Source organism: Seriola lalandi, unplaced genomic scaffold (genome assembly GCF_002814215.2).
Source record: "Seriola lalandi dorsalis isolate HSWRI2012SDOR001 ecotype SW California unplaced genomic scaffold, Sedor1 jcf7180002054974, whole genome shotgun sequence".
Classification (NCBI taxonomy): Eukaryota; Metazoa; Chordata; class Actinopteri; order Carangiformes; family Carangidae; genus Seriola; species Seriola lalandi.
The window spans coordinates 220,933-238,320 of record NW_019525524.1 but is presented as its reverse complement, the minus strand read 5'-3'; the positions used below and the strand labels follow the sequence as shown (position 1 = coordinate 238,320).

At 40.7% G+C, this 17,388-nt stretch overlaps 1 protein-coding gene across 2 annotated transcripts in view; it reads left to right on the top strand.

Annotated features, from left to right (window-relative positions):
- The window catches only part of cdk14 (cyclin dependent kinase 14), a 186,633-nt gene that overhangs the window by 104,508 nt on the left and 64,737 nt on the right, over window positions 1-17,388 (top strand). For both annotated transcript variants that reach the window (XM_023396252.2, XM_023396253.2), the window contains exon 12: window positions 11,700-11,839. In XM_023396252.2, the coding sequence (XP_023252020.1) occupies window positions 11,700-11,839 (140 nt within the window). The remainder of the gene's footprint in view (window positions 1-11,699; window positions 11,840-17,388) is intronic.

Here is a 17,388-nt window from a genome sequence, read left to right as displayed (position 1 = left end):
TAGCAATTCACTTTTGTAACAAGTAAGAGTGAAGGAGACAGTGTGTTGGGTTTGAACTAAGCTGGCTGGCCCTTGGAGAGCCCATCCCAGCCTGGTATGTACTGCCAATGGGCCACCAGAGGGACCCATGATTATGGGCTCTGTGGCTGTGATAAGATGGGCATAGTCTGAGCCGATGAGGACAAGAGGGCATGCATGGTCCATAGAATGTAATGGAATACCTCTGAGATGATGATACTGCTCTTGGAGTTGCTTCACAGGGTATGTGTGCTCTGACAGTCCAAGATTCTCTGCAGTGAATGCTCCATGGATAACATACCTCTCAGTTGGCTGGTTGATAGGGGAGATTTCAAAAGATATAGATGCTCCATTCAATTGTACCACATCCTGTCTCACTGTGCGCAGTGCAATAGTTTCTGGCTGAGTTGTGAGGCCTAAACTCTGGACAGCTTGGGGGAGCAGAATAGATCTATCAGCAACATCATCAAGGACTGCATGAGTTGCGAGGGTCCTTTCTCCACTGTGGAGATACACACTGACAACTTTCAGCACGACTTTATGGGAGCGGTTAGGTTTATCCATGTGAAGGAAGTCTGAGGGAGAGGATGTCAACATCACTATGGATGGTTTCTTTGTGCTTACATCATGGAGAATGGTCAGGTGGATCTCCTTACAGATGTTACATGGCCGCTTTAAGGTGCAGTTGTCCATCTTATGCATTCTCCCACATTTAGAGCATCTGTCCTTCTCTTTGATCCATTTCATAATGTCAGTTTTGGAGAGATTTCTGAACTCTGTACATGAACCAAAGAAATGATCTCTGACATTACAGTGGGGACAGTAGGGCTTAGGCTTATTTACATTTACCTTATCTTTGCTGTAGGTTCTTGATGCACTATCTATCTCGGATGTTGACAAATAGACAGAGGAGCCTGATCTGGAAGGCTGGCGTTCCTTTCCCATCCGTGGTCTTTCCAGTTTGTGTAGCTTGACAGCTCCCTCTGATATGCGTTTGGATCTTGACTTTGACTGTAGCCACGTTGAAAGGTCAAGGAGGGGATAAGTTTGGTTTGCCTTTCCAGTCAGAATGCCACAATTAATACAGTGCTCCACAAATCCATCTCTGTACTGCACAGGGAGTTTACTTAGGAGTCTATCAACATGAGAGGCACATCTTACTTCAGACCCACTAGGGCCCTCTAGGGACAGTAACATTCCCACCAGAGCATGGACAGAAAGGGAAAAATCATCAAGGGCCTCTACATCACCTATGCGAATAATGGGGGAATTCAATATTGCTCCAATTTCGCTCTGAACTAGCAGTCTTGGCTGACCATATTTCTCTTGAAGTGTTAGGAGAGCGGTGAAATATGGTCTTGCATCATGCATGCTGGATCTGGCTAATTAGTTAGCTCCTGGGTGCTGAAGATGTTGCAAGAGGATCTGATATTTATACTGTTCAGTAAGATGGGGGTGATTATCAAGGAGGTTATCCAGAGCCATTTTCAGGAGAGCAAATTCATTCTCTCGGCCACTTTTAAACACAGGAATTGAGGGCCTTGGTATTCCATAAGCAGAGGCTATGAACAAATCCAAAACATTTGGGGTTTGCATTGGTGGTTAACTTCTAGTGAGAGTGGGATGTCAAGGAACAGACATTGTTATAGTATTAGGAGTTTGGACAGTGACTGGAGGTGCAGGTACATGGTGAATAGAAAGAGTAGAGGGTATAGCCTGGGCCACTATTTGGGGAATGGACAACGGTGCGGCTTGAGCAGTAACTACAGAGGGCAAAGAGGGAGCCTGAACAGGAGCTAAGCTTTGCTGGATTGGTTGAGGCTGAGGCATGGACAGGATTTGGGAAATCCCAGGTGGTCCTCTGGGAAAGCTATGTTGAGTGAGTGGGGGAGTCCCTGAATGAGAGTCAACATGCATCAAGTTTGTGGGGACAGGAGTGAATATCCTGGATGGTGGCAGGTCATAAAAAGAAGAAGTGGCTACATTTCTATGAATAGATGAGGGTGTAGGAGAAGAGGCTCCACCAGTGTGATCTGTAGAGAGATTTTGTGAAACAAGCTGGGCTGACTCAAGCTCTTGTCCCTTAATATGAATGCTTCGGTTCATGCCAGCCTATTGGACAATTCTCTCTCTCTCCTTATGTGCATCTTCTTGCTCATGCTGAGCAGCTCTGGCTTTTTTATCAATTGCTTTACATTGTTCATCAAGCTCCTTGTCCTCCTGTCTTTGTCTTTTAAGCTCCTCCAGCTCATCTCTCCTTTTCTTTTCCTCGAGAATACAAGTTTGGAGATCGCTCAGATTAGAAACATTACTGCATGTAGAATACACACTAAATTGAGCGCTTACAGGTAGACTAGAGGCTGACTTGGTGCCAAGAGTCTTCTTGTAGTGAGAACCGGGGAGCTATGGGGCCTTGTAGATGCTTTCTGCTGTGGCATATGAGCTCCATAATAGTCAGGGGGGTGCCTATCCCTCTTAGGTCTAGCCCCTGGGTCATGGCTGATTGGCTTTATGAGGGGTTCAATCACTTCACTAGATACTGATGGCAAAGGGATGTCTCCGGCTCGAAGGACCATTTTGTAGTAAATCAAAATGATCTGACTGGAGCCACAAACCACCAGGAATCAGGATTATTCAAGATACAATTTGCTTTATTTATTTCTCATTGTTAAATGGTGATAAGGGGATGCTTGTCAGGTGATTGCCATGGTTCTAAAACAAAAAGAAGAGCAAATTACAATATTTTTGCTGGCCAAATCATAAATCCACTTTTAGATTATATTAAATGTGTTTGAATTAAAAAAACAAGAATATCATGCATCTACACATGTATGACTCTGGTGTGAGACATGAGATGCATATGACAGGGAAAGGGTACAGTGGCACAACCAGGGCTTCTCCCAGATGTTTGCCCCGGGCATACATCTGGAGGGGAGACCACTAGAGGGACGGGGGGAGTTTGCCTCTTTTCCACAGGGAATTTTAAAGCAGCACGGGGCAAGTGATTTGTATAAACTCCAACTGTCTAACCAGGCAGGAGTGTCACTGCTACAACTAAGATCCATCTCCACTAACTGGGTTCATCCAACAATCTAAAATATTTACATAGGTGTCCTCAATCCCAGAGAATGTGCTGTGCCTGTACACTACTTCATCAAATGACTGACCATAATGTATAATTCAGTTTTTTAATAGTGGCACATTTAGTTAAGAGTTTTGATGTTTTCCTTTGAATCTAATCAGTTGATCTGTGTATCTGAACAAAAGATTATTTATCCTCCGTATTCATTCTGATTAAATTAGCCTAGCCCAACCATAATGAAACTGGTGCTAGTTGTGCCAACAAGCTAACATTATAGCAACAATGCCTTTCTATCAGGTTAGTGTACAGAACTGTGCGTATGGGCAACTCCGGCAAGAACAATCATTTAAGTTTAGCATTCACCTTCATTTTCTCTTCCTGGTAATTGTTATTGATATTGGTGGTTGTTTACAACTGGTTTGATTATGGAAGCAAAGAGTGTGTAATACCTAATTAACTCCTAATTGTGAAATTTAACCTCAACTGAATATGTAATGTTGAAATTCAAATGCCAGTGGATTTATGCCTGATTTATATATCTTCATGTCCGAATTCATGTGGTTTGAATTCTCTCTTTGAAATAACTTTTTTTGGGGGTCAAGAATTTATATACAAAGTGATTTAAATATCCATGATGTTTTTCGAATAAACAACATTCAGTTTACAGCATTTGATCATTTTTGGAATTAAACATTCAAGTCAAGTCAAAAAAAAGAAACTTTCTCAAATTGGACTAATGCCTTCTTCTTTCTTTCCATTTTCAAAATAGTCAAATTTACCATCATATTCTGAAAATTTCAAATGGGGCAATTAAAATCACATGAATTCAGATATAGTTTCAAAATATGTCTATACTATAAAATCTGTGGTCTCAAAATTTCAACATTGTGGTTAAATTTCACAATTATGTTTTCAGTTCCTCGTAATATTTTAAAAAGAAAAAAAAAGTAAAAAATAGTTTTCCATTAACCACTCATCATCCACTTTCTGTGCAACACAGTAGCTAGAAAACTTAATAAAACCAGACCATTATTATATTAGTTAATGTTTTGTACTTTAGAGATTCAAACTAAACAAATGTATTTTATATATTTTGGGTGTTTTATTCAAAGCATTGATCCATAAGAAGATATATTTGTGGTTTTAAGAACCAAAAATCTATACAGTTGAATATACAATTATCTTTGGAGCTCTTGCAACAGGTTGCTCCTTAAACACTCAAGAAAAACCAAATCCTGCAAATGTTGGATGGTAGGTCCAGGTGATGGTGGGGTCGAGCTGACGGCTCATTTTATGGCTCAGTGTGTTAATACAGGTTATGTGCATTTCTCTGTGGACCGAGCGCTTTGATACTTTCACAGTAATAATATAGAACCTAGACCTGCTTTATAATCAAAGATGTTTTTCTACAATGTGGGACCTTTAAAGATCAATTAATCCATTTGCTGACGAATAAAAAGCAGAGCAAAGTGAATTGTAGTGGATTTTACTTCTGCCCTCTCCCAGCCTGGCCCCTCCTGGTGTCCTGGCCTCCAGTCCAGGAGGAAATAAAAATGTGAAGAAAGAAAGTGAGGTGGAATGTTAATGACCGTCACTTCCTCACTGCTGCCTTTTATCACAGGCCAGAAAATGATGAATGTGATATGAACATAACCTCACTTTGTCTCTGCCCTGAGAGTTGGCTTACCCTCTCTTGCTTTCTTGTTTCTGCTCTCAGTCACTTTTCTCTGCACTGTTTTAGTTACTCCAGCTATAAAAATGTCAGTGACTGATGTGCAATAAATCAGTCTGGGTCTATGCTTTTTTGATGTGCTTGACCTGTATAGTGTTACTGTATACAGATGTTAATTTAATGTGAAATACACAAACTTACATGTTAGCTTACTGCTGTATCACCATCTAACAAAATTGTGCAAAGACTGTGCAAAATTGTGTGAAGACTGTAAACCAGTGGTCCCCAAACTAAGGCCCGCGGGCCGTATACGGCCCGCCCCCACATTTGGCCCGGCCCCCTGAACTATTATTATTTATTTCATTAATAGTGTTATTATTTATTTCCTGACTTTTTTTTTTCTTTGGTTATGTGTGGCTTTCTAGAAAACAATAAATTTTTACGTTTAGGCACCCCTGCGATCGTCACACTTTTTCTGTTACAAACTGAACCCGGCCCCCCATCAGAGAAGGGAAAAGTTATGTGGCCCTCACAGGAAAAAGTTTGGGGACCCCTGCTGTAAACTGTAAAATGGTAACTCAAGACCCTTTTCCACTCATCAAAAAACCCGCTAAGACCAACTAACATCGGGCTTTTGCCGAAAATGGAAAAAGGAACCACTGGCATTCACTCCCGGGTCAAATGACTCTGCAGTAGACACAGCTATTTATTTGCATTCATATAAACACAACTTCCATATGAACACAGAAATTTTTGCCTCTTTTTCTACTGTAATGTCTTTCAGAGCACAGACACCTGTCACCTGTCCAGCACGGAGCTGTTAAACCATAAACACCGCAGCTAACTGTGCTCAGGGATGAAATAGTGAGCGCAGATACAAAATAAGTTTGTTTTGAAAACACACAATCACAAATCACACCGTCTCACATGGAGGCTCAGACACTTTTACAGGCGCATCAACCTGGGGAGGAGACGAGATAAATCTGTTTTACCAGTTTAGACAGAAGCTAACACCTCACTTTCTGTCCACTGCGTCTGTGTGTGTTCTCTGCTCCTTGCACTTCTGTGTGTCCTCAGTCTGAATAGGAAGACAAACTCGTCTGGCAGTGGAAAAGGGGTCAATGGACTTTCATGAGCTTAGCAAAACTGACACTCTTCTACAGAAAGTGACTAAGGTTTGTCCAAGAAAACCCCAGATTTGTTGCTAGGTGCTTTTTTGAAAGTTTGATTTAAACTGAATATTTTTCAGTTTCACACTGTTGTTTGGACACCATACATTTACATGAACACCTTCATCACACTAACCCAGTTACACACATTCACACACACACATTGGAAGGTGCACAGACACAGTCTGAGGAATAGATTGTGGGCAAACACTGACTATTGTATTTCTTTTTCAAATTGTTTTGAAAACATAAGCTATAAATAAAAAATCTTGGCATACTTCCTCTCATCCAATCTGACAGCTGTGATAGCTGCTCAGGCCTGTTTGCCCAAGTTCCCATCAAAACACTCTCATCATCAGATGAGTCAGATATGGTGACTGCTCCTCACAGGACGAACAGCACTGAGGCTTTCTTCCAGAAGAAGCCTCAGTTGCTGTTTTGATCAAACAAAGCCAAACAACGTCGGTCACCCTGCTGTGGTGAGGGGACGACACAGGTAGGTTGTTTCCTCTGCCTCATCTCGAAGGAACGCTCTCTGCTGTGAATGCGTCATCACCTGCAGCCGTTTGACAGAGTCAGGAGATATGATCGATCTCACTGCAGATGGGCTCTTATTCATTCAGGCTAGTTGACCGCATTAGCAGCAAAAAATGTGCACCCACTTTACATCAGCAGCTTTCAAAGGCTAACGTACTCATAGCCAGATGATCTCGCAACTAAACATAATAGTGTAACTCTAATATTTTTCAAATGTGGATACAAGCACCGAAATTGGAAAGTTTAACCCTCTAGGAACATTGATTTGAAAAATCCAATTAGCAACTTGAAATTTCTAAATCACTACCATTTTTTAAAATGCCGCCATTTCTGGCATATGAAACACATTTTTTACCGCAGAATCTGTTCCATGGGGTAGATAACTCTTACATTTCTTCAGAACTCTATCCGTATAATTTTTACTAGTTGCAAACCATTTATTATGAATAATTTACCAAAAGTTGTGTTGGAGTCAACCGTCTACTTGTTTATTCAACCTTAAGTCAGCATTAAGACCACAGTACGCCAGGCTGGGTAACTGTGTCTCAAGGACATTGATGAGCAGCACTGGGGCACCACAGGGGACCGTTCTGACTCCTCTCCTGTTCACCCTGTATATGGCGGACTTTAAATACAACTCTGAGTCTTGCCACATCCAGAAATACTGGACAGCTATTCAAATGTGTATCAGAAACAGGCAGGAAGAGGAGTACAGGGATCTGATGATGGCCTTCAGTGAATGGAGCGACAAGAACTGTCTCCTTCTGAAAACCTCCAAGACCAAGGAGAAGGTCATCTACTTTTGGAGGTCTAGGCCCACCCTTCAGCCAGTCAACATTCGAGGGAAGGGCATTGAGGTGGTGTACACTTATAAAAACCTAGGTGTGCACCTGGACAGTAAACTGGACTGGTCCCTGAACACGGATACCATGTGGGGCAAGCCGGTTCTTTTTCCTCAGGAGGCTCAGGTCCTTTTACGTCTGCAGTGAAATGCTGTACATGTTTTATCAGTCAGTGGTGGCCAGTGTACATTTTTGAGCCACAGTCTTCCTCAGCAGCATGACCAACATGAAGACAAGGAGACTGGACTGGTCAAAAAGGCTGGGTCTGTGCTTGGCAGGAGTCTGGACTCACTCAGGACTGTTGTGGATACATACATACTTATTATGTGCCTGCAATACAATAGCACTGACATACCGGTATAAACTGTATTATTATTCTGCATACTTGCTGAGTCAGCATTACACTATTGTTATTCAAATCTTTATTATTAATGTGGAGGCTGAGGCTTCACCCTAATAATAAAGATTTGAGACCATGTTCAAATCCTTGAAAACTTCAGCCTCTTTGAATTTTAACTACTTCAGCATACTTTCAGCCACGGACTTCATTCCAACTTTAAACTGTTCACAAGACTTTCAGCTATTTAACCATTATTCAACATTTTGATATCTTATACAGTTTTTAATTTATCACAGTTTTAGTTCTAAGCTTTTTTCTGATCATTTTTGTCATTATCAGTTTATAATGGGTGTGTACTGCATGGAATGTTCATGGCTAGAGTGAATGACATCATCGCTAGAGTGGGAGAAGGTCTAAAATTTGTCTGCAAAAAATCTGTGTCCTTACGGCCACATATTTTGCTCTTCACACATAATTTCTTCGTCATTAGTAGACAAATTTGTCCTGTTTCATACAAAATGTCTACCTTAGAATTTGAAAAGTGACCCTCCAAGTGATGCAAGCACCCTTCTCTCCCATAGACTGCAATACAAATTCAGTAGAGGACTTCAGGAGAAAACCAGAACCGACCCTTTTGCTCCTATTTTCCCATTTTTGGCTCTAGAAACACAAAAACCACGAAGTGGTGTTCAGGAGAGTCTTGTGGCGCTGACCATGTGATAAGTTTGCTGATATTATGTACTGTTTTGTATTAAATGGCAGGAGTTTGAGAGGTTAACTGACCCCTTTCTCCCATGGGTTTGTATGAGCTCTCTGTCTTCAACAGCCAGACTCTCTCACACATACACACACATACACACACACACACACACACACACACACACACACACACACGTGCATACACATACAAGCGCACACACACACACAAACGGACACATAGAAAGGTAGACAGGTAGATGGGCAGGAAACATTTTGCTGTTAATTTCATTTTAAAATCCAACTGACTCCATCTTACATATATTCTAATTGATGGACTTCTTTTGGAGCTCATTCTGATTGGTGGATTACCTTTAACAAATGTTTTCCAGGTGCTACCTTTTTCAGAGATAAAGAAAGGTAAGCAGCCAGACAGATGAACAGCATTGTCACCATGGCAACCTCTGAATGCAGGAAGGGGATACACAGCTAGGTCAAATTACCTGATTAGATAGATAGATAGATAGATAGATAGATAGATAGATAGATAGATAGATAGATAGATGGATAGATATTTTATTTATCCCTAGGGGAAATTCATGTGTCCATTAGCTCATTGTTGATGATAATAATAATAATAATAATAATAATAACAGTTGATACTAAATAAACAATAATAATTAGATTAGTCCACATCCTTTGGCTGGGGTGTTGTGTAGCCTGATGGCAGTGTCCCGCATCGGATGGCCAACTGTAGCCTCTACACATGGGGCGCCTGCTTAGACCACTACGCCACACGACGCCCCCAGATAATTGTAATTCTGATGAAAAATTATTTCATATCATACATGAAATATTCCTGTTTATAGCAGCTTTTAAAAAATCTATTTCTGGACTGGACTGTCTCAGGTTTAACATGTCTGTAAATCAACTCTCTCTATAACAAAATTATGTTTCTGTACAACTAAACTGCAACATCAAATACGTTTTGTAGGAAAAGTAATTACATTTTCTATCAACATAATGAGGAAAAATTAGTCTTTGAATAAGGTTTGGACCCAAAAGCAGACCTCAGAGCTCGAGTAGGTTTAAAAGACAGTTTTATTGGGCACACTGGGACGAGGAATTGTACAGGCAGTCAGGGCGATGATCTGAAGGCTTGAGTGTGGGTTCTGGATCTGTAGCAGGGAGACAGATGCAGGCTTAGGTATGTAGGCTATAATCTGGCGACGAGTGGATGATCTGCCGGGGTTGTTATACTGATTTTGATGAAGGCACATGAGTGTCAGGTGTGCCGCACCGCCCACAGGTAGCACACTACACAGATTATCTAAAATGACTATATGTTAACAGTAACAGTGCAACAGCTCTAAAGTGCGAGCAACTTTGAAAAACCTCTGGATAATTAGAATTTGGAAAAAAAGATATGCATCTATACAATATGTGCTTTGCACCATTTTTCTATATAAAAGTATGTGCGATGTAAAAGACAACTGTAAACAATACTGCAAAACTATAGCAACGTTTACGTGTTTCCTTCTGAAAAACAGATAATAATGGGAAATAAATAAATATTGAAGATAAAAAATACAGTAACATTGAAGTGCTTAAAGAACTGGTAAACTGAAGTTTAAAGTGAAATCAAGAAATTGTGAAGGACAAATCATATTCAGCAATGAACATGCACACATATCTTTGATCGCAGACATGGTCAGTCATTGATGTCTGAGTGTCAACCGTAACTGTTGCTCCCGGTAACGTAGTTGTATGTTGGAGTGCGCGGACAGCAGCTTTATGGGTCCAATTCATGACGAGAGAGCACTTTTTCTTACTGCTGGTGGCAGGTAGCAGCTTCCTCGAGCACACGGTGCAGAAACAAGCGCCCTGCTCCTTCAAGCCGCTGGATCCTACAACACTATCCTGCCAGTGTTGCCAAGACCCGCCCCGCTCTGCTTCTGATTGGCTAGTAAAGTTGGTTTGGTTCTGTGTCTGGTTAGGTTGAAAGCGAGAGCTGCGTTCCTCTCACACCATTGGAGCTGGAGACAGCAGTCCTCGTTCTGCTCTGCAGTGTCTGTGAGTTTGGCTTAGTGGCCATGTACCAGTTCTGCAATTGAGCAGAGCAAGAACCACCATCACCACCATCATCCATACTAACACATGTGAAAACGCATACATACAAGACCATTTACGTACACTAAGCATGCAAGCCATCAGTGTTTCCAAAGGTCTAATTTTTTGCCCGTTCAAACTACAACACAACCCCAGTATTTTCAAACTAAAACAAGTTGAGCAGATTTTCTGAAAGTCTTGGTTTTGGAGGCTCAAACATTCTGGAGTGGTTCTGGAAGGCAGGAGTAAACATAGCAAAAGAGATGAGTTTTAAAACTAAAATATATTAGTGACCTTATATTAGAAATCTGCCTGCAGCCAGGGAAACAGGAAGTGGGACGAGCTCGTTAGCAGTGAGTGAACTTTCAAATTAAAGTACTTACATATAGCACCTCATAAATAAATAGCAGCGCTGTGCTGTGAGATTGGTCGTGACACAATTTGTAAATACAAATCACAACTTCCGGTCAGTATGTTTTCACAGTTTGTCTTTAAAAGGAGTTACACAGTCTGTTCCAGTTGTATGACAAAGACGCGAGAAGAGCCCCTGTTGGACTTCATTTACTTTATATCTGCCTCTTTGCTGAGTGGTGTTGATGAGCGCAGCAGAGATTAATCCTTTCTCTGTCTCTCTGCCAATAAGTCGAGTTGAGATCCCTATTGAGAGCCATGGGAATGTCTGTAAGAGAGTTTGGCTGGGGAGCCAGCCATGAGAAACCTGTAGAACATGAGAAGAACTCCGAGTGCTGCACAGCAGCGATGACGGGCTGACAGGCTGTGCCGAATAACATCATGTTTATTTAATGCAGTGGATGCCTAATTACTGACTGAAATGCTCTTCGTTTATTTTCAATCTTTTCTTCCCCCTTGGCGCTGTTTGTGGAGCTGGTTCATGAGTTCAGTGACTCCCCGTACGAACACACACACACACACACACACACACACACACATGTTCACTTTGCTTCTGTCCTGGCTGCGTCTTTGCTTGCTCTCACTCACAGTGACCCAGTGTGTGTCTGAGAAGTCTTTTTCCTCTTGAGTCAGCAAACCTTAAGCATAATTAAAAAGCTTGTTTTTTGTTGTCAGCAGCTCTGTGAGTTGGATCTCAGAGGGATTAATGAATGGAAGGAAGCTTCTTCTGTATTAAATGTGGATGAAATGGAGGTGGTTGTGTTCTGTATCTCTGTATATACTGTGCTCAATGTCTGATGAAGTGTGTGTCTGTGTGTGTCAGGTTGGGCTACGTGGATCATGCTGAGGAGCTGGCCTCCAGGTTCCTCCAGTGCTTCCCAAAGAACCGGCTGTCGGCCCAGGCAGCACTGAACCATGAGTACTTCAGCAACCTTCCTCCACGGCTCTGGGAGTTGCAGGACAGTACGTACCCCAACACACCCATTACACAGCTCTAACACCACCCGCCTCTGCTGATGGGTTTTACATTTGAGGTGGTGCTTTATGGTTGTCAGGTTTCTACTGGATGTGAGTCACAGAATAATTTTTGACATTACAAGCACTGAATGGGAATGTCAAATCTTAACACTTTGTGATGATATGACAAGAAAGATTGGCAGGGCTTTGTTTAAAGTCAAGGTCACAGGTCACAAGCACATGATATGATATATTATGATATGATGATGGAAGTTTTCAAACTTTGAGCTGCACCTCAGCTGGAGACGAAGGCAGAGACGTGAGGGTGAAAGAGACCGGTTCATGTTGGTGTGAGTTGTTGCTTCACTGACTTCTCAGATGCAGCAGCAGTGGCTTGTGACACAGCTCATGGATGTACTCAAAGATCACACTCAGTTAAATCTAAACACACAGACATGATCCTTTAAAGAGGCAGAAACCTCGAGGAGAACCGGATTCAGTGGGGATATGGGGGTCGGGTGGGGGAGAGATAGAGAAAGAGAAAGGAGAGAGAGGCACACAGGGGGCAGTGATTTTCATAAAGTTTACAATAATCAGGAGATCACTACCTCCAACATCCACTGCAAATAAACTTTAATGCATGTATTTAAAATACACTTCTCACATACCCCCAGAACCTGCCTGATAATCCTCAGACTCATACATACATACATACATACATACATACATACATATATACATACATACTGCAAACAACGTATGTATTGTATTAGTAAAAAATAGAACTGTATAGCAGGGATATTCAATTGAAATTCAAAGAGGTCCAGTTACACAATATTTCCTCAGGCTTGATTTTACAAGACATAAAAAGTGCAGCTGGACTTTCCATTTTTCTTCTTTATACTCAACTTCAACAGCCTCAACCATTTTTATATTATTATTTTGTATTGTCTCTCCTGTGTATGGATCTCTATGGACGATTTAATAGACTATATTCACATGGCAGCCATTCTCCTCTGATGTCACTTTGAGGGTGCAAAGCTGAAATTCTGTCACCTGCAGGATAATGTTGTACCGCTGTGTTCCAGGTTGCAAGTCATAAACGTAGAGAATCTGACGAGAAAAAAGAATCCCTTCTTATTGCTAACTTATGTCATCACCTGTACCCTGTAGGGAGGCTGGTTTTTACACATACTAGGATATGCCTTTGCCGTGACAGTGGTGGTACTGCTATCCTCAACTGAAATCAAAACAAAACTGTTGAAGTGTGTCACTTGCTTCACGGTTCTGTCATTAAATATAACCTCACAACGTGAAACCCTACCAGAGATGAGAAGAATAATGCTAATTCATTTCACAACAAAAACAATGAAGGGTAAGGTTAGCAGTGATGCATTTGCTCTGCTGTCATATTGTAGTATTATTGATGCAAGTTCCTCATGACACTGTATAACTTTAATAGATTGATTTGTCATCTGACAACTTAAGAAGCGCTTACATGGACATTCATGTTAATTGCAAACTTTCCACTTGATATAAGCCTCAATCCAGTACCTGTCTCCTGTTTTTTCATCTGCCCATTAATCAATTTGGTCAAAGGAAAGGATTGGTAAACTAGTCAACTTTTTTGACCATTTAGCTTCTTTCGTGGGATTTATTCAGAGACATTAAAGTGTTCAAGACTTCCCACCCTCAGCAAAATATCAGAGGAAAATGGCCGCATTGTGAATATGTGTATAAGTGAATAAGTGTCTAAGTATTGGGTGACTTGTTATAATTATTAAAAACATTTTTAGGGCCTTTTCAGAAGATTTGCTCTGCACTTTGTAGCATTTTGTTTTTCAATGAATTTAGGTGATTTCTATTTCAAAGAAAGGGCAAATTAGCTGAAAAATAATATCTATACATGTGCAGAGGTCTTTTGCTTTCTTATAATGATAGTTAAGTTGAGAGCAAGAGGCCTCTCTCTCTCTCTCTCTCTCTCTCTCTGACTCCCCCTCTCTCCTTTGTGTTTTTTTTTCTGAGCTCCCTCAGCTCCTCTGGATCTTTCAGTATCCTCCTCCTCCTCTGTGTCTCTCTCGGTGACCTGGGGTTGTTTTTTTCATGCCAGAGAAAGCTTGTCTTATTATGTGGATGCCGTTGGGACTGCAAGCCCAGCCAGACCTCTGCCGTCCGCCGCTGCACGCTCAGTTTGATTATCTCTCTCTTCCTGACTTATTGTTTGCCCAGAACAACAACACACACTGAGGCTTTCTTTAAAACACAGCACCTCAGAAACATACAACATCTTCAGTGGCAGAAGCGTGTTTCTTTTTCCTCGTGTGCTGTGGGTGTTCAGAGGCTTCAGCACAACCTCACACTTGGCTGTATTAAAGGTTATATTTCAATTAATCCTACAGAATTGGATTATTGCATGAAATTATGTCAGAGATGACTGCATATCCATATTATTTGATAGACTACACAGACATACACTACCAATCCCTTAAGATGTTGTTCATTAGTGGAGTGAGGAGCCTGCTCAGCAGACCTGTGTGTGCTGCCTCTGACATGGTGGTAATTTTAATGGGAGAGTTCCATTTTTAATTCCCCCCGATTAGGATTTTTCAGCATTATTAATCCTTTTATCAGCAGCCAGCAGGTTGTCATGACTGAAAGCGGCGGTCACTAACAGAGAGAGGGAGAGAGAAGAGAGAGATGGCTCATTCTGATTCTTGTCATGCTCACTCGCTCTCTCTCTCTCTGATTCTTTCTTCTCTGCATGCACATGTGACACAGGCAGAGCAGCAGAACCACAGAGGAAAGTGAATTAAAACAGTTTTATAAAATGAGGACAAGAGTGGATAAACACAAAATATCTTCCGTGTGTGTGTGTGTGTGTGTGTGTGTGTGAGGAAGACGAGTGTGGATTTGCAGCATTTTTGTGCGGGAAGATTGTGTCAAAATTATGCAAATGAAAAATGAACGTGAGATAAAGTGGCTAATTACTCTGGTTGTATTTGGCTACAACCACAGCATAGTAATCAGGACTGGAGCCACAGAAAGCTGCCCAGTGGAAGCATACAACACCCAGTGCTCCCAGTACTCAGCAACCAGCCAAGTAACAGATAAACAGGCCGACAGTATCAACCATCAATAAACTGATGACTTGTATACGTCCCATGTTATCCCTGCAGGGATGACCAGTGTTACCTACGGCCCACTGTGCGCTCTATTGTCATGTGTATGATGGATTTATCCAGACAATACCCGGACAGATTAACCAGGAACAATGACAGAATTACTGAGACAATGAAGCTTCTGATGTTGCTGCTGCTGTGTGGATTGGATTGTGACATTTTTAATTTGATTTCAGTGAGAGTGTGTCTGTGTGTGTGAGGGTGTGTGTGTGTGTCTTGCAGTTTGAGAAGTCAGAGCAAAGGCCTCATAAAAAGAAAAAAACTGGACTCTGATGGATTTAAATGTGTAGAAGTAAAACAAAAGAAAGTGTTTAGATGGAGCAGTTGTGCTCCACTTCCTCTGCTCTCCTGGCAAAAATCCACTGGTTTGACATCCAATCAGAGAAGAAGAGGGCGAGCTCTTCACAGAACAGAGCAAGTTTGTGAATCTATTTGCTAAATAAACAGCTTTTTATCCCAATTGTTTCCTGAAATATAAGGAAAACAACAATGAGCAATATAGTTGTGAACTAGGAGGAGTCTCTGGTTCTGGAAGTTACCATTTAATATGCTTCTTTTAATGAGAACTTCAGTGTTCATCATCATAAATCAAGGGAACTCTCCCAGATAATGGAGCAGTGCTTTGGGTTTATGAGTCTTGGCCACTGTTGCTGTAGCACAGAAGTCCTGAAGCCACCTATTCAGGAGGGCAGGAGTTGAGGTAAAGATACTGGATGACGTGAGAGGCACAGGTGCAACTTAGGTGGGAGTGGCAGCCTCTCAATTTCTGAAAGCACTTTGAGTTTTAAATATGCATAAAAAAATCACAACCCTGTGAAATCTGAACACACAGACATTATACAACATTTCATACATTTCTAGATTCACTTACTTACATTTTCCAAGGATTCAATTGGAGAAACTTTATCTGTCCCCAGGGGGCAATTTAAAGGGAGAGTAGGCATACAAAAAAAACACAAATACACAAAAAAGAACACACAGGTGCAAGACAAACTGTACGCATTAAGAAAAACAATGACATGAAGAAACACCAGTGGAAAAAAAACAATCAACAACAGTGCAAAACAAAACCTGTAATATTACGATGAGAGTGACAATAATATGGGAGAATGACATTACTAGTGCAAATAAATGACACATGTATACATAAATAACTGTCTGTATACACTTTGACAAAAATTTAGCTACATGAGAGATAATCTTGGAATAAAAAACTATATTACATATAATATACATGCATATTTGGCATATAAGGTACATGAACATGGAAAAATGGTAGCAATGTCCAATAGCAGCATGGTCAATATGGAAGTCCTATCATCACTTTTAGGTTTCACACACAAAGACAGAGAGAAAGATTGATTCATGTTTTTAGCGCTAAAGCTATGACACAATACCACCATAAAACTCTGATTAGCCTATCACATGCCTATCAAAGACCAACCAACAGACCAGCAAAGCAACAACAGCAGCTAAATAACAGGCTACAATATTAAATACTATATTGAATATCCAAGAGAAACGTGAAGTAAAACTCAGCAAAAGTCAGCATTAAGCAGGCAACGGAGTCCCTCATTTAGCATCATTAATATAAGATCAGTTAGGCAACAGATAACGATAGATAGATAGATAGATAGATAGATAGATAGATAGATAGATAGATAGATAGATAGATAGATAGATAGATAGATACTTTATTTATCCCCTATGGGAAATTGTCCATGCAAGAGTCCATTAGCTCATTGTTGATAATAATAATAATAATAATAATAATAACTAGAAAATTCCAGGGAAATTTTGAGTGCCACGGGGGCTACTGCCGGGATGAGTACATGATTTATTTCCAGTGTTCAAAAGTCACCCTGATCATATTCTGGTTTTGAAAAATGTCTTGATATAAAAGACTCTGATATAAAAAGATATCACATCCCTCCATCATGTATTATGTGGGAAATATCTCATATTCTGTGTTGTTTTTTTTTAATAAAACAAGAGGCAACATGTCTTCAAACTGGCATTTAAAGGGTTAAAATCCTGAAAACTAATAAACATTTGGTAGGTTTGAGCAGAACTGAAGTGGTTTGAGAGATGTATGCAAAAAAAAGCTGAAAAAAAAAAAATATATATGATGATATATATATATAAGATATGATGATTTTATAGCATTTTCTTTGCGTGTCCTTTTTTGGACGCGAGGAACCCCAGAGGGTACAAAATGTGTTACCAGTGTATAATAGACCTGTAACAGTAACTGACATTAGATTTTAAAAATATGTCAAAAAAGACACTTTCTTGCAGAAATCCATACCTTCAGCTGTAACACAGCCAAAATGATCAGCAAATCACAAAAGAAAAGTGAAGAAAATGTCCAAAAAA